Source organism: Malaclemys terrapin, chromosome 4 (genome assembly GCF_027887155.1).
Source record: "Malaclemys terrapin pileata isolate rMalTer1 chromosome 4, rMalTer1.hap1, whole genome shotgun sequence".
Lineage (NCBI taxonomy): Eukaryota > Metazoa > Chordata > Testudines > Emydidae > Malaclemys > Malaclemys terrapin.
In genome coordinates, this window is record NC_071508.1 from 36,773,660 (window position 1) to 36,796,754 (window position 23,095).

Sequence of the window (23,095 nt, forward strand, 5' to 3'; positions counted from 1 at the left end):
ATATGCTTACCCCTTTGGGGGACGAGATTTTCTTTTTTCCAGAGTGGAATTACATTGGACCATTGAGTCCTGGAAACAACAGAAAAAAGATATTCCATTCAATTCCTCTCTAGGTTGCTGTCCCACTCTTATTCTTCAGCCTTTTTCAGTCCTTTGACACTGTTGTCCATGCCTTTGTCACCCTCCCTGTTGTTAGTCAAAACGTACGTTAGGCCCAGATGTCATGCTGTATAATTGAAATATGACCATGTTTGCTACCAGAGATACAAATGCAACAAAACTTGGACAAAATATATCAGGTAAGGTGCCAATGGAAAAGTTAAGATTTGCTAAGTGATTCTCCTGTATCTCTTTGTATCTGAAGTTATAAATATTGACTATGTTCTGGCATCCTACATATGTGCTGTATTCATGGGCAAGACCCACAATGTAGTTTACATCCAGTCTAGCCAGCCATTGAGAATGGACTATTCAAGATTGAAGGCCCATTAAAGGTCATTAACCCTCACAATGGGTTACAGAAGGTAAAACTCATGGCACCCAACAAGCCTTCTTGTGGACACCACTACCAGAATATGGGTAATGGCTGTGACTAACAGTCATCAAAGCATACAAGGGCACGTGAATTGCTCTGTGACTCTGGACTCCATCCTGTGCCTTTAATTTTCCATAAACTGAGACTGTGAGATTTTTGTAGGACAGTAAAATTCCACCCACATGGCAGAAGATATAAAAGATCCGGGAAATGTCTCAATTTTGCCTCTTTCCTGCTCTGATTCTCTGGACTGTGGATTTACAATGGAAAGGAGCATATTGACTATGGATAATCTTTTGGAAGTTACCAGAGATTTTACAAGTCAGCAGTCTGTAACATCACTGCTACAAACCTCATACTAGAACTTTGCAAAGATTGTATATATACATGATCTATTAACCCCTTTAACTCTACTTCTTTTCTCTTGAAAATAAACCGTTAGAGTTTAGATATTAAAGGACTGGCAACAGCGTGATTATTGGGTTGTATATTGACTTGGCTACATGGCTGGTCTCTTGAGATTAGAAGAACCCTTTCTTCGATAAAAGTGTCTTTCAGTAACCACTCATCATAAAGTCTAGTGTCTGGGTGGTGAAATAAGTGCTGAAACGCCTAAGGAGAGTGCATTTCTGGCTTCTTGTTAACCGGTGTGGTGAGACAGAAGTTTACATTTGTAACTGGCTTGGTATAGCTAATGGTAGAATAATCACCAGTTTGGGGTGAGCCTGCCCTATTTCTCAGCACGTCATTGAGGCATGGTGCTCACCAGGGTACACTACATTAATATTTTATGTGTATTTTATGTCTCTGCCAAAACTTTGTTCACTTTTGCTCACTTATGTCAAAAGATAAATATTCCATAATACTCTAAAAAGCAAAATGCAGCTTTTGGCATTAGCAACTGTATAACCAATCAAAGGCATGATACATCCACTGTACATCTTAATACAGGTTGGGTGGTGCTTTCATGACACTTTGTAAGGTAGCATTCAAAACAAAGAAAAAGGTACACCATGATAAGGAAAACAAGGTAAACAGGTGACTGGTGAGTTCTAGCCCTGGGTGACATAGTCTGTGCTTTCTAACTTGTAAATAACCAGGCTGTGTTATCTCAGATGCACATTGTTGAAGCACAATTTCCGTGTAAGGTGAAGATTCCCAGAAGGAGAGGTATGTATGCCTCCTTTTCATATTCATCTTTCGTTTCTTATTAATAAACTACGGGAAGATGGTTTATTTGGTCTCAAATATTTTTAATACTGAAATGCAAGTGTTGCCAAGCAATTGGCCATACCTCAGTGAATGCTGTTTGTGTTGTGTTAGCAACACAATTCACTGTACCTGGGGGAGATATAAGCACCACATTCAGATGGCAGCAGCTCATTTTTAAGCAAAACGGCTGATGCAAGCCCCTCTCTCTGAGGTTCCAAAAACTCAATTTGTTTCCCATTCCCTTCCAGAGTGAATTTGAGTCATAGCACTAATTCACAAGGCCCTAAAGATGTTATGATCTGACATGTACATCAGAGAACTCCATGTTGCAACTTGCATCAGTGTGACTGAACTGGAAGCTGCAAGGATGCAGTGCAGCCACACTAGCCATTCTCTCAGGGGCACACAATGCACTTCCTCCACATAAGCACACGCTGCAAATGTTGCAGGGCCTGTGGGTTGTTGCACCCACCATATATTTCCTCGCGCTGCTCCCTGGAGCTGGTGCTTAGTGTCTATGGCTTATACTGTTTGTGTGCACTTAGTCCCTCTTTTTGGTTTGCTGCATTGCCTGCTTTAAATAGTGTGTCCTGCACAAGGGTCTGCACATGCGTTGTGAGCAGCAACACCCGCACACTTGTAGATGCCATGACAAAGGGTCAACAGCTGCTAATGCCACTCCCTGCCCATACCATTTATGGGCCTGGAGACCCAGAGTGTATAATGAAGAACAACAACAGTGTTGGGTGTCGGTGCTCATGGAAGTGAGGAGCTGGATTTTTTCCCTTTAATTAATTTCTTCAATAATGTTGTTAGTATCATAGGCAGAGTTTGTTTGTTTTAATTTTCTTATTTGTTCAGTAGTTTTCCTGGTTCCTGGTTTGTTTTGTAGCTGAACTCAGTCCTCTCTGTCCTGTGTTTTCCTTTAGGAGGTGGAGATGAGAGAGCTCTGGGCCCAAAGGAAGAATATCGTTTGCCAGGAACAACACCAGGGTCAGCATGAGATGGAGTTGGTGTAATAAGAGGAAAGATAAAGAATAAGAGAAAAGGAAATGGGGTGGGTGTGACACAGAGAGTGCTTGGCAAAGGGTCCCCTGTTCTTTGCAAACAGATCTCACCTCAGACCTGACAAACTCACCACACCAAATACATCTTATAGGATATTTATCCATCAAGTAGAACATGGAAAGTATCTACAGAAAGCTGTGTTGTCTACCCTTGCCACATCCCAGAACTGTCAATGGAAAACCATCAAAGACCATGGCAAATGATCAAAACCACTTGGAGGTGAAAAGGAACATGAAAGCAGACAGGGGATCACCCTGGCTATGCATACAGCAGATGACAGTTCTCAGTATAACAGAATGTGTAGGGGTTCTCAAACTGGGGGGTTGTGAGGTTATTAAATGGAGGGGTTGTGAGCTGCCTCCACCCCAAACCCCACTTTGCCTCCAGCATTTATAATGGTGTTATATATATAAACAAGTGTTTTCAATTTATAAGTGGGGGGGTCGCACTCAGAGGCTTGCTATGTGAAAGGGGTCACCAGTACAATAGTTTGAGAACCACTGGGACTGCAGGGAAAGGCGCTGTGTATTCATTCACTGAGGAAACCCCCTGAGGAGTTGTGGGCAGGGCCGGCTCCAGGCACCAGCCAACCAAGCACGTGCTTGGGGCGGCACCTTGGGCCTGGGCGGCGCTCAGGTTTTTATTAATTTATTTATTTTGCGGGGGCTGGCGCGGCGCTGGGGGGGCGGGGGCTGGCGCTCAGAGGAGGGGCGGGGGTTGGCGCGGCGCGGCACTGGGGGGGCGGGGCTGACGCTCAGAGGAGGGGCGGGGGCTGGCGCTCAGAGGAGCGGCGGAGGCTGGCGTGGCGCAGCGCTGGGGGGGCGGGGGCTGGTGCTCGGAGGAGGGGAGGGGGCTGGTGCGGCGGGGGCTGGCGCGGCGTGGTGCTGGAGGGCGGGGGCTGGCGCTCGGAGGAGGGGCGGGGGCTGGCGCGGCGTGGCGCTGGGGGGGTGGGGGCTGGCGCTCGGAGGAGGGGCGGGGGCTGGTGCGGCGCGGTGCTGGGGGGGGCGGGAGCTGGCGCTCGGAGGAGGGGCTGGGGTTGGCGCGGCGTGGCGCTGGGGGGGGCGGGGGCTGGCGCTCGGAGGAGGGGCGGGGGCTGGCATGGTGCTCGGAGGGGGCGTGGCTTCGGGCTGGTGCGGCGGGGGCTGGCGCGGCGTGGTGCTGGGGGGGCGGGGGCTGGCGCTCGGAGGAGGGGCGGGGGCTGGCGCGGCGTGGTCCTGGGGGGGTGGGGGCTGGCGCTCGGAGGAGGGGCAGGGGCTGGTGCGGCGCGGTGCTGGGAGTGCGGGGGCTGGCGCTCAGAGGAGGGGCAGGGGTTGGCACGGCGCTGAGGGGGCGAGGGCTGGCGCTCGGAGGAGGGGCGGGGGCTGGCGCGGCGTGGTGCTGGGGGGGTGGGGGCTGGCGCTCGGAGGAGGGGCGGGGGTTGGCGCGGCGCGGTGCTGGGGGGGGCGGGAGCTGGCGCTCGGAGGAGGGGCGGGGGTTGGCGCGGCGTGGTGCTGGGGGGGCGGGGGCTGGCGCTCGGAGGAGGGGCGGGGGCTGGCGCGGCATGGTGCTGGGGGGGTGGGGGCTGGCGCTCGGAGGAGGGGCGGGGGCTGGTGCGGCGCGGTGCTGTGGGGGCAGGGGCTGGCGCTCAGAGGAGGGGCGGAGGCTGGCGCGGCGTGGCGCTGGGGGGGCGGGAGCTGGCGCTCGGAGGAGGGGGGGGTTGGCGCGGCGTGGCGCTGGGGGGGCGGGGGTTGGCGCTCAGAGGAGGGGGTTGGCACGGTGCTCGGAGGGGGCGTGGCTTCGGGCGGCATGGCGTTCTGGGGGGCGGGGATTCAGGCGGCGTGGTGCTGGGGGGCGGGGATTTTGGCGGCACTGGGGGGGGTACGGCGGCGCGGCGTGGCGCTCGCGGGGGGGGGGGGGCAGCACTCTTCTTTTTTGCATGGGGCGGCAAAAAAGTTAGAGCCGGCCCTGGTTGTGGGAGCTGTCCTGAATGTTGGGATCCTGGTTTTACTTTACATAGAGGATACCTGTGAATACACAGAGCAGGCCAAATGTTACTTACTCCAGTCTCCACAGTTTGCAGTTCAGGTGTTTCAGTCCCTCGCACAGTATCTGCACTCCGGCATCACCCAGATTATTACCACTCAGCTTCAGCTCTGTCAGGGTCTGGCTGGTTCTGAGAACATTGGCGAGATCCCCGCAGCAAGCACTTGTGAGCTCACAATCCCGCAAGCTGCAGCCGGAGAGAGAAACACAGACAAGAGGGATCACGCTGTGAATAGGGCTCGTCACAGCAGTTCTATCAGGTGTCTCTGCCCAACAAACCCTCTCCCTGACCAATCAGCACCCAGAATGAACCTGAACTTCCCCTCCCCCCCCCGCTTCCCAAGTCCCCCCTCTTTGTCCAATGAGGAACCAGTGTTGGGTGGGGCTTCCAGCTTAAGCCCCACCCCTTGCACTTCATTCTTCACCAATTAGCATTGTGAATGGCCCAGATACCCGGATCCTTAAACCTCTGCCATTGACCAATAAGGATTTAGGTTTGGGGTAAGATTTCATCACTAAGCACCGTCCCTCAGCCTTTCCAGTGACCAACCAGAATTTAAAGGGCAGCCGCCTGGCCACCCTAAGTCCCACCTACCCAACTCTCAGCCAATCAGGCTGGAATTGGCACTGATGTTCCCTTGGATGGTGCGACAGGGGATCGCCCGGCTATGAATACAGAAGACTACACTTTTCATTATAACAGAGTATAGGGAAAGGTGCAGTGTATTCATCACTGAGGAAACCCCTTGAGGAGTTGTGGGGTGTGATAAATGTAGGGGTGGGTGGGTTGCTCCCTTTTTTTGGACACTCAGCCAGTTAGCTATAAAGTCCCTCTTGCTGGCTGTTCTCTGCTTGCTTTACCTGTAAAAGAGTTAACAAAGTCCCCCAGGGAAAGAAAAGGGAACCTGACCAAAAGAGCCAATGGGAAGGCTAGAACTTTTTAAAATTGGGAAAGAAGCTTTCCCTTTGTGTCTGTGGTTGTTCTCCGGAGAGCAGAGACAGAGAGCAGCAATGCTGTAAGCAGGTTTAAACCAGGCATGATCATAAATCATCAGATTTTACCTAGAACTACTTATCTGGAACTCCCAAATGTGTAAGTAGATCAGGAATGTTTTGAAAGATGCGATTAAGGTTATTTCTGTTTATTTCTTATGGCTAATGAACTCCTATGTGCTAACTCCAGATGCTTTTCTTTGCTTGTAACCTTCAAGCGGAATCCCCAAGAAAGCTAGTTTGGCTGCTCAGTTTTTGCAATTGATCTTTTAAAATCTAGCAGAAGCCTAAATTCCAGATGTATTTTCTTTCTTTTTTGTTTTTAATAAAATTTACCATTTTTAAGAACAGGATTGAATTTCTGGTGTCCTAAGAGATTTGTGCATATTGTTTGATTGGATGGTAGCAACAGCTAATTTCCCTTGTTTTCTTTCTCAGCTCTTCCCTGGAGGGGGGTGGGAAAGGGCTTGAGCGTACCCCACAGGAAGGAATTCCCAAATGCTCCTTCCTAGATCCAAGGGTTCGTTTTCTTTGCATTTGGGTGGTGGCAGTGTTTACCAACCCAAGGTCAGAGGAAAGCTGTAACCATGGCAGTTCAATACAAGCCTGGAGTGGCAAGTATTAATTTTTAAAATCCTTGCGGGCCCCCACCTTCTACACTCGAAGTCCCAGAGTGGGGATTCAGCCTTGACATGCAGGCTGTCCTGAATGTTTGGATCCTGGTTCGTACGAAACCAGCTAGTCCTGCAACTGACTGAACTTTGTGGGGAAAACCTACTTTATTAGCTAGGAAAGGTAACTACTTACAGGTGTACACCCAGGTTCATGGTTTTATGATTTTGTTTTCTGTCGTAACCAGTTGTTTCCATCACTTTCATTCATTTCTAGATAAATCTTTATTCTTTCTTAAATAAACCTACTTTTGTTTTACAAAACGAAGTGCTGTGTGATGTACCAGAGCAGTGATTGAAGGTTAATCTGGTAAACTTGGGCACATGGCACCTTTGGGTGCAGAGGATCTGGTATTTATGTGAGTAGCCAGAGTTGGGCTGGGTATCACAGGAGAACCATTCAAAGGGACTCAGTGATTAGGGTACCCCCCTTGTCAGCCTGCAAGGTAAAGCTGGGGCTGGCATAAGCCCAGAGGAGAGTGCTTGAGTGAGTGAAGTGCTGGTGGTTTCAGGGAGATGATGCCCAGTTACTACAAGTAAGATCCCCTCTTGCTGTAGGCAGGGGGTAAAAAGTCCCAGTGAACCATCAGAGCGGGGCAGAGAGAGAGAAAAACCCTTTTGTCCCCTCCACTGTCTCTCACCCTGTCAAGTGCTTTACGTAGATGACATCTGTGAATACACAGAGGAGGCCAAATGTTACTTACTCCAGTCTCTGCATTTTGCAGTTTGGGTGTTTCAGTCCCTTGCACAGCAGCTGCACTCCAGCATTGCCCAGAGAATTACCACTCAGCTTCAGCTCTGTGAGGCTCTGGCTGGTGCTGAGAACAGCAGCGAGATCCCTGCAGCAAGCGCCTGTGAGCTCACAATCCCGCAACCTGCAGCCGGAGAGAGAAACACAGAGAAGAGGTATCACGCTGTGAACAGGGTTTGTCAGGGCTGTTTTGACAGGTGTCCCTGCCCTACAGCCCCTCTCCCTGACCAATCAGCACCCAGAATGAGCCAGAACCGCCCCTTCCCCCCTCCGCTTCCTAAACTTCACTCTTTGTCCAATGAGGAACTGGTGTTGGGTGGGACTTCCTGCCTAAGCCCCACCCCTTGCACTTTACTCTTGACCAATCAGCACTGTGAATACCCCAGACACCTCAATCTTTAAACCTCTGCCATTGACCAATAAAAATTAAGGGTTGGGGTAAGACTTCCTCACTAAGCACCGCCCTTCAGCCTTTCCACTGACCAACCAGAATTTAAGGGGAAGCCATCTGGCCACCCTAAGTCCCACCTAAGCAGCTCTCAACCAATCAGGCTGGACTTGACACTGTTGTAACCTTGGATGGTGCGACCCAATCAGAGCAGGCCCATCGCTACAGGGAGGCTGTAGGGGGAGCCCCCTCCCCGGTCAGCTGGGCCAGACTCAGAGCAGGAGGAGCTGGGAGATCCTGCCCCTCCGCGCCCCCCTCCACTAGCTCTGCTGCTGCCCTGCAGCGAGCAGCTGTCTCCTGTCTCTCTTCCTCCAGCCCATTATCTCCCAGCTCTGACCCTCAGGCTGGGGGAGGGGAGGTAGCTGTGAGGCCCAGCACTGGCAATGTCACACCCATGTTCCCATTGAGACCAGGGATCAAAGGTTGCGGGTGAGGGGATTAGAAGACAAAAAGGAAAAAAGCCCCACAACAAGAGGGATCCCCAAACATGGGTGGGGGGGAAGCCCCGAGAGAAGGGCAACCAGGTGCCCCTGTTGGCAGGGCCTGTTCCAGAAACTCTGGTGGGGTTATTACAACAGAAATGTTCTGCTTGTTTCTGCATCCCCCTTGCAGAGTCTGGGCTCCTGGGGGAGCTGCCAGCCAGTGGAGTGTGGAACTATGGCAGCAGCCTGGCCATGACCATGTGCATCTCAGTGACCAGCCCCCAGCATGGCTGTCACATACTGCCACTCCTCCCTCCTGCTAGGATTCATAGGGAGCCCTCTGCATCCCCTACAGCTGCGAAATGTTGAATAAATGTTGCATATATGTTGAAACTCCCCTCCCACCAGAACTGTCACCGGCACGGCCTCCTCCATCACTAAAATTGCCTTGAAAATATGGTTGCTCCGCCAAATGAGGAAGGGAGTCCCAATGTCTGGGAGAGAAAAAGAGCCCTGAATTTGTATGAGGGAGAGAAGCCCCCACTCCCTGAGGACCCCATAGTTTCAGTAAGGGTTGGTAAAGCCCCTGAGATACTTGGGAGGCAGGAAGAGAGGCACCCACAATGGAATAAGAGACTCTATGTTTGTGTTGAACAGGGAAAGACACAAAACTCTGGGTATATGTGGGAAACTGGGGAAATAAGCCCTAACTGGGAGCGGTGGGGAGAGCGTGTTCTTGATGAAGAAACAAGAGCTCCACAAGAATTAGAGGTAAGAAAGGAGGGAAGACAAGTGAAAAGTTGAGGGGAAAGAGACCCCAAAGTGGGGAGAGGACACATAAAGAGAAAGAAGAACTACAACTGGGATAAACAAAGGAAAGACACCCCCCAAATGAGGAGCAGTGTTGGGGGGGAAGCTTTGGGAAGGAGGTAGCTGTGCCAGCAGTAGGAGAATCCATTCTTCAGGTAGAGTTTCTCCTTGGGAATTTGGTGCTGGGCTGAGACCTCTGGAAGAGGAGCCCACCCTGTGTGACCATCTCATTCCAAAACAGGTGAATATATGTAAATACGACAAGTTTCACTTAGAGTTTACCCAGACTCCCTGTCACCAATTTCTCCTCCGATCTGCAATGTGCAGGACACCTGCCACCACTGGGCTGAGGGTAATTCTGGTGTCAGAACAGGATACCGATGCTAGAAGAAGGAGCAACAATACACACAGACAGTCCCTGCCCTGAGGATCCTACAGTCTAAATAGATCAGACAGACAAAAGGTGGGGAAATTTCATTTTTCAAATGGAGAATTGAGACTCATAAGATATTGAATAACTTGCCCAATTCACACAGAGAGTCTGAGTTTTAATCCAGCAATTTAATTACAGGATGATCCTTGCACAGAGCTGTGCTTAGTCCCTCGTGTTTCTCATTTTCAGAAGTGCCCCCATTTTTTTTAACCAACATGATTCCTTTTTTTTCTTTTTTTTTTTGTCATGGTTGAGGCTCTTAAGGAAGAGCTACTTACCAATCAGCTATTGAACATTAGGGCCTGAGCTACTGATGAGGCTTCTGATCATGATACTCACTGTGACTTGCTAAAGTGTGTTTGAAGCATTCAAAAAGATCTAACTACTGACCAGACCAAACCCAAGCAAACATTTGAAAAGCTGTTGGAAGGGAAAACAAAAATCAAAAAGGGTTCCTTAGAAGTGTGTGTGGGGGGGGGGGGGAATGTGTGTTGCAACATTGTGTGTGAAATTATAAGATTCCACTGTATAGTGTTACTTACATGTTACAAAATGAGGTTGACAGACATGTCAGCCTCAAACACAGGAATTTGTGCTCTGCTCAATTTGCATTCAAGCAGGAAACAGTCATCAAGCAGGAAGGAGAAATAAAGGAGGGTCAAACAGGTTAGGGAAAAGCAGCAGGGAACATCCTTCCCCATAGACTTTTTGTCTCCTGAATCTCAGCTGGAAATGCTTCTCAAAGGGGGGACAGGACTATAAAAAGAAGGGGAAGACACCCCAGGATACCCTCCCTCCCTCTGCCCACCGCATTCATGGCACCTGAAAGACAAAGGAAGCAGCCTTGGACTGGGGGAGGTTTCTGACATCAGAGTTTGGTCAGTCATCTGCTGAAGCATGTGGTGGGAAAACTTTGCTTTCAGTCTAATGTAGTTTGTTAAGTTAGGCATTAGTAAACATTTTATCTTTCTTTTTCTTGTAACCATTTTTGACTTTTATGCCACATAATTTGTACTCATTTAAAATATCTCTCCTTGAGGTTCATAAACTTCTTTTACTGTTTTACCTAATCCAGTGTGTTTAAATTGAAGTGTCTGAAGGACTATTAGAAATACTAAACTGGCATATGATTTCTATTAAATAAAAAACTGACTTTACATAATTTGTACTATCCAGGAGAGGGCTGGGCAGTAGAGAAGATGTATTTTGGGGGGGGGGGGGAAATCTGGGAATGGAGTGGTTTGGGGTCACCTTGAAATATAACCAAGGATAGTTAGCCAGACCATAGCACAAGTGTGGCTGGCAGGCGGCAGTTACACACAGACACTCAGGGTGTTTTGTCAGTACTTGAAAATTGTTTACTAGTTGTGCAACTTATGTAGTGAGCAAAAATAAAAACTCACACAATTAAAACAATGATCTATATATATATTTTTTATTTTAGAAGCTATTAGTGCTTCTTCCTTTTTCTATTTAGAAGCACCTCCTGCTGCCTGGCCAGTCACACACCTCAGTTTCCCTCTTAGATCCTCACACAAACTCAGTACAACTGTCCGAGTATGGACATAGTCTTTCCTCAAAGTTGATTTATTACCAGAAGTCCTGGTACCATAAAAAACAGACACCCCCACCCTCCCCCCGCCGCACAGTCAAAACAGTCCAATCGTCCCAAGAGTTGAACACCAAGTACAGGTCTGGAGTATCTTACAACACCTCATCCCAGTCCTTCTCGCTGGGGTGGTTCTTTGCCCTGTTTATTTCCCAGGTGTGGTTCCAGGTCTCAACCGGTGACATCAGTAGGATCACCCCATCATTCTGCCCCAGCCTTCAGCCCTGTCTCAGGTTGCAACTCTCCTGCTCAGAGAGCCAGCAGACCTCTCTCTCTGCTGCTGTCCACCTTCAGCCCTCTCCAGCCATGACTCTCGGTCTGAACTTTTGTAGTGAAAACCTACATTATTAGCTAGGTGTAGACTTACAGGTGAAGACCCGGGTTCAAGGGTTTATAATATCGCTTTCTGTTGTCACCCGTTGTTTCCATCACTTTCTCTCATTTCTAGATAAATCTTTTTCTTTTTTAAATATAATTACTTCTGTTTTATTACAAGAGTTCACAAGTGCTGTGTGATGTACCAGAGCAGTGATTTAAGGTAAATCTGGTAAACTGGGGTACACGGCACCTTTGGGTGCAGAGGATCTGGTACTTATGTGAGTAGCCAAAGTCAGGGACTGGGTATCACAGGAGAACCATTCAAAGGGACTCAGGGATTAAGGTGCCCACCTTGTCAGCCTGCAGGCAAAGCTGGGGCTGGCAGAAGCCCAGAGGAGAGTGCTTGAGTGAGTGAGTGAGTGAAGAGCTGGTGATTTCAGGGAGCTGATGCCCACCTACTACAATTAAGACCCCCTCTTGCTGTAGGCAGGGGGTAACGAGGTGATTTTCAGTCCCCAGAAACCATCAGAGTGGGGCAGAAAGAGAGAAAAACCCTTTTGTCCCCTCCACTATCTCTCACCTTGGCAAGCACTTTACATAGAAGATACCTGTGAATACACAGAGGAGGCCACATGTTACTTACCCCAGTCGCTGCAGTTTACAGTTTGGGTGTGTCAGTCGCTTGCACAGCAGCCGCACTCCAGCATTGCCCAGAGAATTTGAACACAACTTCAGCTCTGTCAGGCTCTGGTTGGAGCTGAGAACATTGGCGAGATCCCCGCAGCAAGCGCCTGTGAGCTCACAATCCCACAAGCTGAAGTCAGAGAGAGAAACACAGACAAGAGGGATCATGCTGTGAATAGGGGTCGTCACAGCTGTTCTGACAGGTGTCCCTGCCCTACAGCCCCTCTCCCTGATCAATCAGCACACAGAATGAGCCAGAACTGCCCCGTCCTCCCATTGCTTCCCAAGCCCAACCCTTTGTCCAATGAGGAACTGATGTTGGGTGGGACTTCCTGCCTAAGCCCCACTGTGATGTTCTGTTCCTCGTGGGAACACCCTACACAACCATGTTCACCCTTATAATATTATTGTGAAGTATCTAATGCAAAGTTTGTCATTTCAGGTACCTTTGGAAGGCTCATGATGCACTGAGCATTGTTGTTACAGTGATGTTATAGTAACTGTTGTTACAATAATGTTACAGTGATGCTATAGGTTATAATTTCATGTATATAGTTATGAGGCTGAAAATGTGTCCTCGTGGCTTAAAGCAAGCCCAGGCAAAAACTCTCCATAAGCAGAGGGGCAGTTCACAATCATCAGGGCATGTATGGGACAAACCCAATCCAGCCTCACAGGAACAAAGGACACTGGCCTAGGCATCAACAAAGGATCTGTTGGACTCATGAGTGAGTCACCCCCTTCCTTCGGCCAGTTTGGGACTATGATGAGGTAATGCTCACCTGACTCTGAAGTGGGGGGGGCAAGTCAAGAGGGAAGAAAGAACATGATAAAAGAGAGAGACGTTTGCCTTGCTCTTCATCTCTTTTCCACCTCCATCTACAGACATTACCACCAAGCGACTGAAGTGCCGATCAAAGGGGAGAGCCTGGCTGAAGGGCAACCAACCACCTGGTGGTGAGAATCATCTAAGAGCACTGAAGATCAGCTTAGAGTGCGTTTTGCTTTTATTTCATTTGACCAAATCTGACTTGTTGTGCTTTGACTTATAATCATTTAAAATTTATCTTTGTAGTTAATAAATCTGTTTGTTTATTCTACCTGAAGCAGTGCATTTGAAGCATGTCAGAGACTACCCTTGGGATAAGAAGCCTGGTACATATCAATTTATTTGTTAAATTGACTAACTCATATAAGCTTGCAGCATCCAGCGGGCATAACTGGACACTGCAAGACAGAGGTTCCTAGGGTTGTGTTGGGGACCGGAGATGTTGTCTGGTGTCATTTGGTTGCACAGTCCAAGCAGTTTACATGCCAGAGGTTGTGCGTGAACAGTGGGGGTTCTCACAGCAGAGCAAGGTAAGGCTGGCTCCTGGAGTTGAGGATTGGAGTGACCTAGCAGATCACCGGTCCAGAGAACACATGGGGAACTTCACATCTACCCCTGGGTCAAGGGAAAAAACACCCACAGGGGAGACCAGTTGACCCAACCATGAACACCCCGATGGGGAAGTGCTGTGAGTGTGGCCAAGAAGGGCATTTCCATTGTGACTGTCCTCATAGATTGCAGCTATGGCCAAGCATTAGCCACAGGCTTCAAGGCACACCAGAAAGGCTGCGCTAAACTCCTGATAACCCTACAGGTAGAAGGCACCCCTGTGACCACATTGATTGACTTGGGCTGTAGCCAGACACTCATCTGGGCCAATTTGGTCGAGTCCCCCAATCCAGCAGGGACCCCAGTACTCCTCCAGTGTGTGCACAGGCATATATAGTCGGACCCAGCTGTGTGGGTATGGCCGGCCAATGGATGCCAGGAGGAGGTGTGCTGGGTCGGACTGGCCCCAATGCTGGCCTACCCAATGATCTTGGGAGAGGACTGGCGGGGGTTCTGCGAGATTGTGCAGGACTGCAGCCGTTGGGCTCCAGAGGAAGAAAAGACCAGCCCACTAAAGAGAGGCCATGTAGTGCAGGAGGGCCTGGAGGATGTGGTGGCAGGCCCCCCACCTCCTAAAACCAGTACCCCCAAAGAGCCCCCCTCTGAAGTCAGGACGACAGGGTTACTGAATGCAAGTGGCTGGAGCTTGGAGGGGACTTCATGAGGGAACAGCGGGAGGACAAAATTCTGAGTAGGGCTTGGGAGCAGGTGACAAACCCTGACTGGATGGGGGCACTGAGCAACAGACTCTGCAGGGACCCCAATTTGAGGTCCGTGAAGACCTCCTATACCGTGTGGTTCAGGAATCCCAGACCCAGGAAGAATTATGGCAGTTATTAGTCCCATGGAGACACCGGAGGGACCGGTTACGACTGGCTCAATCAGTGCCCTTAGTGCACTCAATCACTATTTTTGGCCTGTCTGCTTTAAATGATTGTGTCCCGTACAAGGATCTGCACATGCGTTGTGAGCAGTGACACCCTCACACTTTTAGATGCCATGACAAAGGGTCAACAGCTGCTAATGCCATTCCTCACTCCCATACTTTGTAGCTGAACTCAGTCCACTCTGTCCTGTGTTTTCCTTTAGGAAGTAGAGATGAGAGAGCTCTGGGCCCAAAGGAAGAATATTGTTTGCCAGGAACAACACCTGGGTCAGCATGAGATGGAGTTGGTGTAATAAGAGGAAAGATAAAGAATAGGAGAAAAGAAAATGGGGTGGGTGTGACACTGAAAACACTTGGCAAAGGTCCTCTGTTCTTTAAAAAAAGCTCAAACCTCAGACCTGACAAATTCAGTACACCAAATACATCTTATAGGATATTTATCCATCAAGTATAACAAGTAACATATCTACAGAAAGCTGTGTTGTCTACCCTTGCCACACTTGAGAACTGTCAATGGAAAGCCATCAAAGACAATGGCAAATATCAAAACCACTTGGAGGTGAAAACGAACCTTAGAGCAGGCAGGAGATTGCCCTGGGTATGCAACAGCAGATGACAGTTCTCAGTATAACAGAGTGTAGGGAAAGGCGCTCTGTATTCATTCACTAAGGAAACCCTTTGAGGAGTTGTGGAGGGTGTCCTGAATGTTTGGATCCTGGTTCTTATGAAACCATAGAGTTCTGCGACTGAAATTTGTGGGGAAAATCTACTTTATTAGCTAGGAAAGGTAACTACTTACAGGTGTAGACCCATGCTCATGGTTTTATGATTTTGGTTTCTGTTGTCACCAGCTGTTTCCATCAATTTTCTCTAATTTCTAGATTAATCTTTATTCTTTCTTATTCAAGTGCTGTGTGGTGATTTAAGGTAAATCTGGTAAACTGGGGTGTACGGCAGTTCAGATGATCTGGTATTTATGGAGTATCCAGAGTCAGGGGCTGGGTATCACAGGAGAATGATTCAAAGGGACTCAGTGATTAGGATGCCCCTCTAGTCAGCCTGCAAGACAAAGCTGGGGCTGGCATAAGCCCAGAGGAGAGTGCTTGAGTGAGTGGCTGGGGCTGGTTGTTTTAGGCAACTGCTGCCCAGCTACTAAAAGTAAGACCCCATCTAGCTGTAGGCGGGGGTAACGCGGTGACTCTCAGTCCCCGAGAACCATCAGAGTGGGGCAGATAGAGACAAAAATCCTTTTCTCCCCTTCACCATCTCTCACCCTGCCAAGTGCTTTAGATAGTGGACACCTGTGAATACACAGAGGAGGCCAAATGTTACTTACTCCAGTTTCTGCAGTTTGCAGGTCGGGTGTTTCAGTCCCTCACACAGCAGCCGCACTCCGGCATTGCCCAGATCATTATAACCCAGGTCCAGCTCTGTCAGGCTCTCTCTGGCTTTGAGAACATCAGCGAGATCCCTGCAACAAGCGCCTGTGAGACACCCATGTAACCTACAGGAGAGAGACACACAGACAAGAGGGATCACGCTGTGAATAGGGCTTGTCACAGCTGTTCTGTCAGGCAGCCTCACCCACCAGCCCCTCTCCCTGACCAATCAGCACCCAGAACCCCTGCTGCACTCGCTTTCCCAAGCCCCACCTTTTGTCCAATGAGAAACTGGTGTTGTGTGGGATTTCTTACCTAGGCCCACCCCTTACACTTCACTCTTGACCAGTCAGCACTGTGAATGGCCCAGACACCCTAATCCTTAAACCTCCTCCATTGACCAATAAAGATTAAGTTTGGGGTAAGACTCCAACACTAAGCACCGCCCCTCAGCCTTTCCACAGACTAACCAGAATTTAAGGGGCAGCCATCTGGCCACCCTAAATCCCACCTACCCAGCTCTCAACCATTCAGGCTGCATTTGGCACTGATGTGCCCTGGGATGGTGTGACTGAATCAGAGAAGTCCCATCTCTAAAGGGAGGCTGTAGGGGCACCACCTCCCCAGGCAGCTGGGCCAGGCTCAGAACAAGAGCTGGGAGATCCTGCCCCTCCGCGCCCCCGGCACTAGCTCTGCTGCACAACTACTGACCAGACCAAACCCAGGCAAACATTTTAAGAGCTGTTGGAAGGGAAAACAAAAATCAAAAAGGGGTTCCTTAGATGTTGGGGGGGGAATATAGAGTAGGGCGGGAGAGGGGTGCATGGAATGTTGGACCCACCTAGATGTTTTTAAAATATCCGGTGCCCTTTCCAGTATTTTAGAAATTTGCAATGCATTACAAAGGCAAAATTCTATTCAATCCAAATTACAAGAGCATTCATGGTTTTCATCTGGAATTCTGCACTAGGAAGGCTGGCTAGTATGTCTTATGATGATGTACGGTGAAGAGATGTGCATATATCAGAACCACATGACCCCAAATAAATTGGATTATTTCCTAGCAGATGCATAAACAAACAGTCTAAAAGCAAACACCAGCTCAGTGGGAGATGGGAGTGTATGCAGGGTTAGTAGCAGCTCCATGATTAAGTTTACATGCAGATTTACACTTGAAGCAGGACTGAAAATCCTGTATTTTCACTCGTTTACCAGCCGGCCTCATTTTGGGCACTAAGGGGAAACCATCAGCCAGTATGTGGGGGGCATTAGCTAAAGGAGGAGGGCACGTGACCTAGCCACGAATCTCCTTCCCGCCCCACCCCCAGCCAGGGCCCCCTCCTCACCCCACGTTACCTGGGGAGGCTCTATCCTTCCGCTGTGCCGGCTCCCCTCCTGGCAGACCCACGCAGGGAGCAGGATGGAGCCACTCCTGGACGTTGTCCGATGCAGCACAACAGCTGCCTGGGAGCGTGCCTGGCTGGGGCAGTAGTGGGCGGTCTCCCGCCCAGACTTGGCTTCGGGACAGTAGCTGAGCGAGTCGGAGCCAATCTGTTACCCCGGTATGCTCTGTGCACTGCAGCAACTGCCGGGGAGAGAGACAGTGGGGAGGGGCGGCAGCCCGCTGCCTCCCCAGGCTCAGCTTCTGGGGACAGGAGCCGACGCCGAGCATGCTGGGTGGAGTGTGTGTGTGGGGGGGAGGGGGGCGACTTGCTCGGCTGCTGTCCACAAACGCTGAGCCAGAGCAGGGAAACAGCCCAGTGCTGCTGCAGTCAAATTCTCTCCCTGTCAGCCACTGTGCTGCACCAGGCAGGGTCCCAGACAGCATACCGCTGGAATAGGCTCTGGCCCCACTTCTTCTCTTCTGACTCTGACCCTGGCCCTTCCACTCCTGTGACCAGCGTCCTAGTGGGGAGCCAGCTGTGGTCACTCAGTTAGGGTGAACTGCAACGAATGGGGCAGACAATCCCCAAAAAGCTGGTGGATATTCCAATACTTAGATTCACCGAGCCAGCATAAAACAGCTTCTTTATTACCTTACTGGTTACTCAGAAGACCAAACAACACAGTTCCCTTAAAGTGATCCAGCCTCAGGCCTCCATCCAGATACCCACGTCAAATATGATGAACATTTCTGTAAATCTTATTTCATCACATAAAAGAACAGGTTCTACCAATCCCAAAGGATCGGACACATTACCTCCCAGGTTATTGAATATTCCAGTTCTTACCCATATACACGCTACAGCCAATTCTTATTAAAAAAAAAATTAATGGAGATATCCTATCTCCTAGAACTGGAAGGGACCTTGAAAGGTCATCAAGTCCAGCCCCCTGCCTTCACTAGCAGGACCAAGTACTGATTTTGCCCCAGACCCCTAGGTGGCCCCCTCAAGGATTGAACTCGCAACCCTGGGTTTAGCAGGCCAATGCTCAAACCACTGAGCTAATTTATTAAAAAACAAAAGACAGAGAGGGTATGGTTAAAAGATCAATATACATAAAGACATGAGTTCAGTTCATTGAGGTGCAGATTCATAGCAGAGATGGTGAGCTTTGTAGTTGCAAAGAGTTCTTTCAGAAATAGTTCATAGTTTATAGTCCAATGTCCAAATATCATATTCAGGGCAAACCAGCATAACCCGGACCTCAATCTTGTGACTCAAACTTCCCCGGAAGAAGCGTAAGCAAATATGAGATCACAGAATCAGGACCCAAGGATCTTTTATACAATTTCATGTCTTTTGACAAGTTGGAATCCCTCAGGGAACAAAAGGTAAATAGGATGACTTTGAAGGATGTCGATCACTGGTACTTAGCTATACGAATTAACATAAGGCCTTTTGCTTGTTCCACCACCATTCAAGGTACATTTCAAAGAGAGATGAATACTGAGATATCCCGTGTTTACAATTCATTTACATGATAGGATGTTCTTTTGACCTCTGAATTATCAGAATACAGCATAGACTGTTGATGACATTGTCCACCCTACTCATACATATGTAAATACACAAAAACACAAACATTATCTCCCCACAGGTCTTATGAAGGTTATTTATTTTGCAGGATGTTTAACCCTTTCTAGCCATGCGTCACAGCTCCCCACTGAGAGGGTGGTTGTTGGGGGGGGACACTCAACTCTGCATGCCCCCTCCTCCCCACTTAAGTCATCTATGCCATCAGTTAGAAAAATTTCATTGCTACCACGTTAGGCACATATCTAGTGGTCATCGCCAGGGTGGACATAGATGTGTGAAGTGGTGCAGTTTTTCGCTAATGATTAAAGGTTATTGGTTATGCAATCAAAAAAAATATATCAGAAAATCACAAAAATGACTGATGAAAAACTTTGTTTACTTTTCACCAAAAGTGGCAGAAATCTTCTTCATATGACTGATAACATAAGTGCCAACTCAGTGGGTGCTCCAGGGCTGGAGCATCCACGGGGAAAAAATGGCAGGTGCTGAGCACCCACCAGCAGCCCCCCTCAGCTGTTTCGTGGCATCAGGAGGCACTGCAGGAACGGGGGAGGAGCAAGAGTGCAACACACTCAGAGGATGGGGTGGAACTGGGCGGGGAAGGGACAGAGCTGGGGTTGAGTGGGGTTAGGAAAGAACAGGGTAGGTGTGGGACCTTTGGAGAATGGGTGGAGTGGGGGCAGGGCCTGGTTGGAGACAGGGGGAAGCACCCCTCAGCAGATTAGAAACTTGATGCCTATGACTGATAATGCAATTATCTACTCAAAATAGTACTGTTTTTGAAAGTTTGGGAAATACTTAGACCAGGTGATATATTGTATGCATTTTCCCACACTTTTTTTACCTTTGGTTAAAGCAAAAGTCTGTAATCATACAACATTGTGAGCTTGTTTGTTCCATGAAACACAAAAAGAGTCATTATTTATAGACTGGACTGATTTGAGAACAGTTTTTGTGTCTGTGATGGGTTGCACCCTTTGGGGAGCCACCTGATGTACTGGGATGCCACTGCATCGGTCTATTCTGCCAGCCTGGGCCCCCTTTTACCTGGTCTTGCTGGGCTAGACTCACAAGCCTCTTCCAGCCAAGCACACAGTCAGGGCCACGCCCAGCTGAAAACAGAGACAGAGATCAGCTTTGGAAAGACTCAGCCTTAGGAGGTTGCCCCAACACTGTGGTGCCCACTCCCTTTAAGGGGTGCAAACCCAAAGGTTTTATGAAATTTGCCCCTCCCCTGATGTGGAGAGAGGTATGCACAGCTCCCTGCCCCTCCCCACCCCCATGTTAATTTTACAAACTGGGTTATAGTATATGTGATGTTGCACTCCATATGCATTTTCCCACACTTTTTTACCTTTGGTTAAAACAAAAGTCTATAATCATACAACATTGTGAGCTTGTTTCTACCATGAAATGGTACTTATGCTTATGAGTGTGAATATGATGTCACTGGAATATGCTTTATGCAAAAGGTCTCTTGTAAGGTATAACAAAGGTTACGAACTGCTGAATATATTCTTCCTATTTATATGCATGTATCATTTTTGTATCTGAAGCTAGAAATATGAAGTATAACTCTGAGGTCTTATTGTCATTATGCAAAGTGTGGACCATTAATGGTGGTTTAGAATCTTGATGGCTCCCATTGATTAGGACAATTGATTGTAAATGGTTTATTTACCTGCAAGCCTTCTTGTGTATGTGTGGGCCAACTCAGGAAGAATGGAGACTAGGGGTCTTACAGTGAAATGTGACCATGTCACTTGATAACTGGAATCCATCTTAAAGCTGGTCTTTTTCCATTTAGAAGGAGGGATGGGACTCAGAGAGACAAAAGATTCCTGCCTTGTGACAAAGCTATAAAAGGGGGTGGGTGGAGGAGGAAAAAAGGGGAGGGCTGTCATGAGAAAGCCCCTGCTTACCAACTGAGATGTCTGCTGGAACTAACAAAAAATGTACCGGGGAAAAGACTGGGCCCAGACTAGGGAGGAGTCTAGTCTGTGGAAGAAGCTTATTGAAACATCTCTGAGGGTGAGATATTACTTATAATCTGTTTCTTAGGCCTGGTCCACACTAGGCGTTTATGTCGAAGTTAGCGCCGTTACATCGAATTAACCCTGCACCTGTCCACACCACGAAGCTATTTAGTTCGACATAGAGGTCTCTTAAATTCGACTTCTGTACTCCTCCCCGACGAGGGGAGTAGCGCTAAATTCGACATGGCCATGTCGAATTAGGCTAGATGTGGATGGAAATTGACGCTAATAGCTCCGGGAGCTATCCCACAGTGCACCACTCTGTTGACGCTCTGGACAGCAGTCCGAGCTCGGATGCTCTGAACTGCCACACAGGAAAAGCCCCGGGAAAATTTGAATTCCTTTTCCTGTCTGGGCAGTTTGAATCTCATTTCCTGTTTGGACATCGTGGCGAGCTCAGCAGCACTGGCAACGATGCAGAGCTCTCCAGCAGTGATGGCCGTGCAATCTCAGAATAGAAAGAGGGCCCCAGCATGGACTGATCGGGAAGTCTTGGATCTGATCGCTGTGTGGGGCGATGAGTCCGTGCTTTCCAAGCTGCGATCCAAAAGACGGAATGCAAAGATCTACGAGAAGATCTCTAAAGTCATGTCAGAGAGAGGATACAGCCGGGATGCAACGCAGTGCCGCGTGAAAATCAAGGAGCTGAGACAAGGCTACCAGAAGACCAAAGAGGCAAACGGACGCTCAAGATCCCATCCCCAGACATCCCGTTTCTACGAGGCACTGCATTCCATCCTAGGTGCGGCCGCCACCACTACCCCACCAGTGACCGTGGACTCTGAGGATGGGATATTGTCCACGGCCGGTTCCTCGGACATGTTAGCGGACGGGGAAGATGAGGAAGGAGATGAGGACAAGGCAGTCGACAGCGCTTACAACGCTGATTTCCCCGACAGCCAGGATCTCTTCATCACCCTTACAGAGATCCCCTACCAACCGTCCCCAGCCGTTAACCCGGACACAGAATCTGGGGAAGGATCAGCCAGTAAGTGTTGTAAACATCTAAACATTTATTTATAACAGAACAGGAATATTAAGAATAACAAAAATGGGTTTCTCATGATTAGTTTGCCCTAGGCGCTTAACGTTTCAGTCCTGGGCAGTGCAACTATTTAAAAAAAATCTAACAATGTCCGGTTTAGCATGATTGTTCTGCCCAAGCCGCTTTACTGTTTAGTCCCTGCCAGTGCAGCTACAGTAAAATGCGGTCTATATGTCCGGGGATAGAGCAGAAATCCTCCTGGGACATCTTGAGGAAGCTCTCCTGGAGGTAATTGGAAAGGCTTTGCATCAGGTTCCTGGGGAGAGCGGCCTTATTGGGTCCTCCGTAGTAGGAAACATTTCCGCGCCACGAGACAAGCAAGTACTCAGGGATCATTGCCCTGCAGAGCAGGGCGGCATACGGCCCTGGTCTTTGGAGGCTTTCCTGAAGCATTCTTTCCTTCTCACTGTCTGAGATCCTCATCAGGGTGATGTCGCTCATGGTGACCTGCTTTGAATTAGGTAGGGGAATGTTAGTATTGGGGACTGCTTGCCCATTCCTTTACTGAACTGTAACCGCTGGTTTGCAGCCACGCGGTGGAGGCGTGAGAGGGGCAGCATACAGGGATCTTTCCCGGGGACAGCCGCGAGGGGGTCGGACAGGGGCAGAGTTCCTGCTTGCCGGATTGCTGGCAGCAGGGACTGGCATTGCTTTCAGTGTGAAAGGAGGCCAGTGCTACTATTAAAGTTTTAAGCTGCCACAAGTCTACGGCTTACCATGTCTGCCTGCTACATAAATTCCGGTGTCCTGCCCCGCTTCTCAGATCTGCAGTGCAAGACCCCAGGCACTGAATGCGAAGGCCGAGAATTCGACCTTGCCCTGAATGTGCATGTGATAGGTGCTGTGCATGGTCTTGTTCACAGAGAAAGACAACTACATTTATCTTTCTGAGGAATTCACTCCCTTTTTCCCATTCCCACAGCCACATCTGCGACTGTCTCACAACCTAGCCTGGCATCACACTCCCAGAGGCTAGCGCAGATTAGGCGTAGGAAGAAGAGGACACGGGAGGACATGTTCTCGGAACTTATGGGCTGCTCCCGAACCCAGGCAGCACAGCAGACCCAGTGGCGGGAGAACTTGTCCCAAATGCACCAAGCACACATGGAACGGGAGGAGAGGTGGCGGCAGGAAGACCAGCAGGCGACTCAAATGCTGCTTGGACTAATGAGGGAGCAAACGGACACGCTCCGGCGCCTTGTGGATGTTCTGCAGGAACGGAGGCAGGAGGACAGAGCCCCGCTGCAGTCTATCTGTAACCGCCCTCCCCCGCCACCAAGTCCCATACCCCCCTCACCCAAAGTGCAAAGAAGGAGGGGCGGCAGAGTCCGTGCAAACTCTCACTCCACCCCTG

The 23,095-nt window shown here is 49.3% G+C and overlaps 2 protein-coding genes across 2 annotated transcripts in view; one reads left to right on the forward strand and one right to left on the reverse strand.

Moving 5' to 3' along the window:
• The window catches only part of LOC128836107 (uncharacterized), a 342,237-nt gene that overhangs the window by 99,687 nt on the left and 219,455 nt on the right, over positions 1-23,095 (forward strand). The gene's annotated exons all lie outside the window — the stretch shown is intronic.
• The window catches only part of LOC128836347 (NACHT, LRR and PYD domains-containing protein 3-like), a 96,452-nt gene that overhangs the window by 40,991 nt on the left and 32,366 nt on the right, over positions 1-23,095 (reverse strand). Inside the window, exons 5-8 of the mRNA XM_054026552.1 lie at positions 15,637-15,804; positions 11,936-12,106; positions 7,206-7,376; positions 4,854-5,024 (exon numbers count right to left, since the gene is read on the reverse strand). Of these exons, the coding sequence (XP_053882527.1) occupies positions 4,854-5,024; positions 7,206-7,376; positions 11,936-12,106; positions 15,637-15,804 (681 nt within the window). The remainder of the gene's footprint in view (positions 1-4,853; positions 5,025-7,205; positions 7,377-11,935; positions 12,107-15,636; positions 15,805-23,095) is intronic.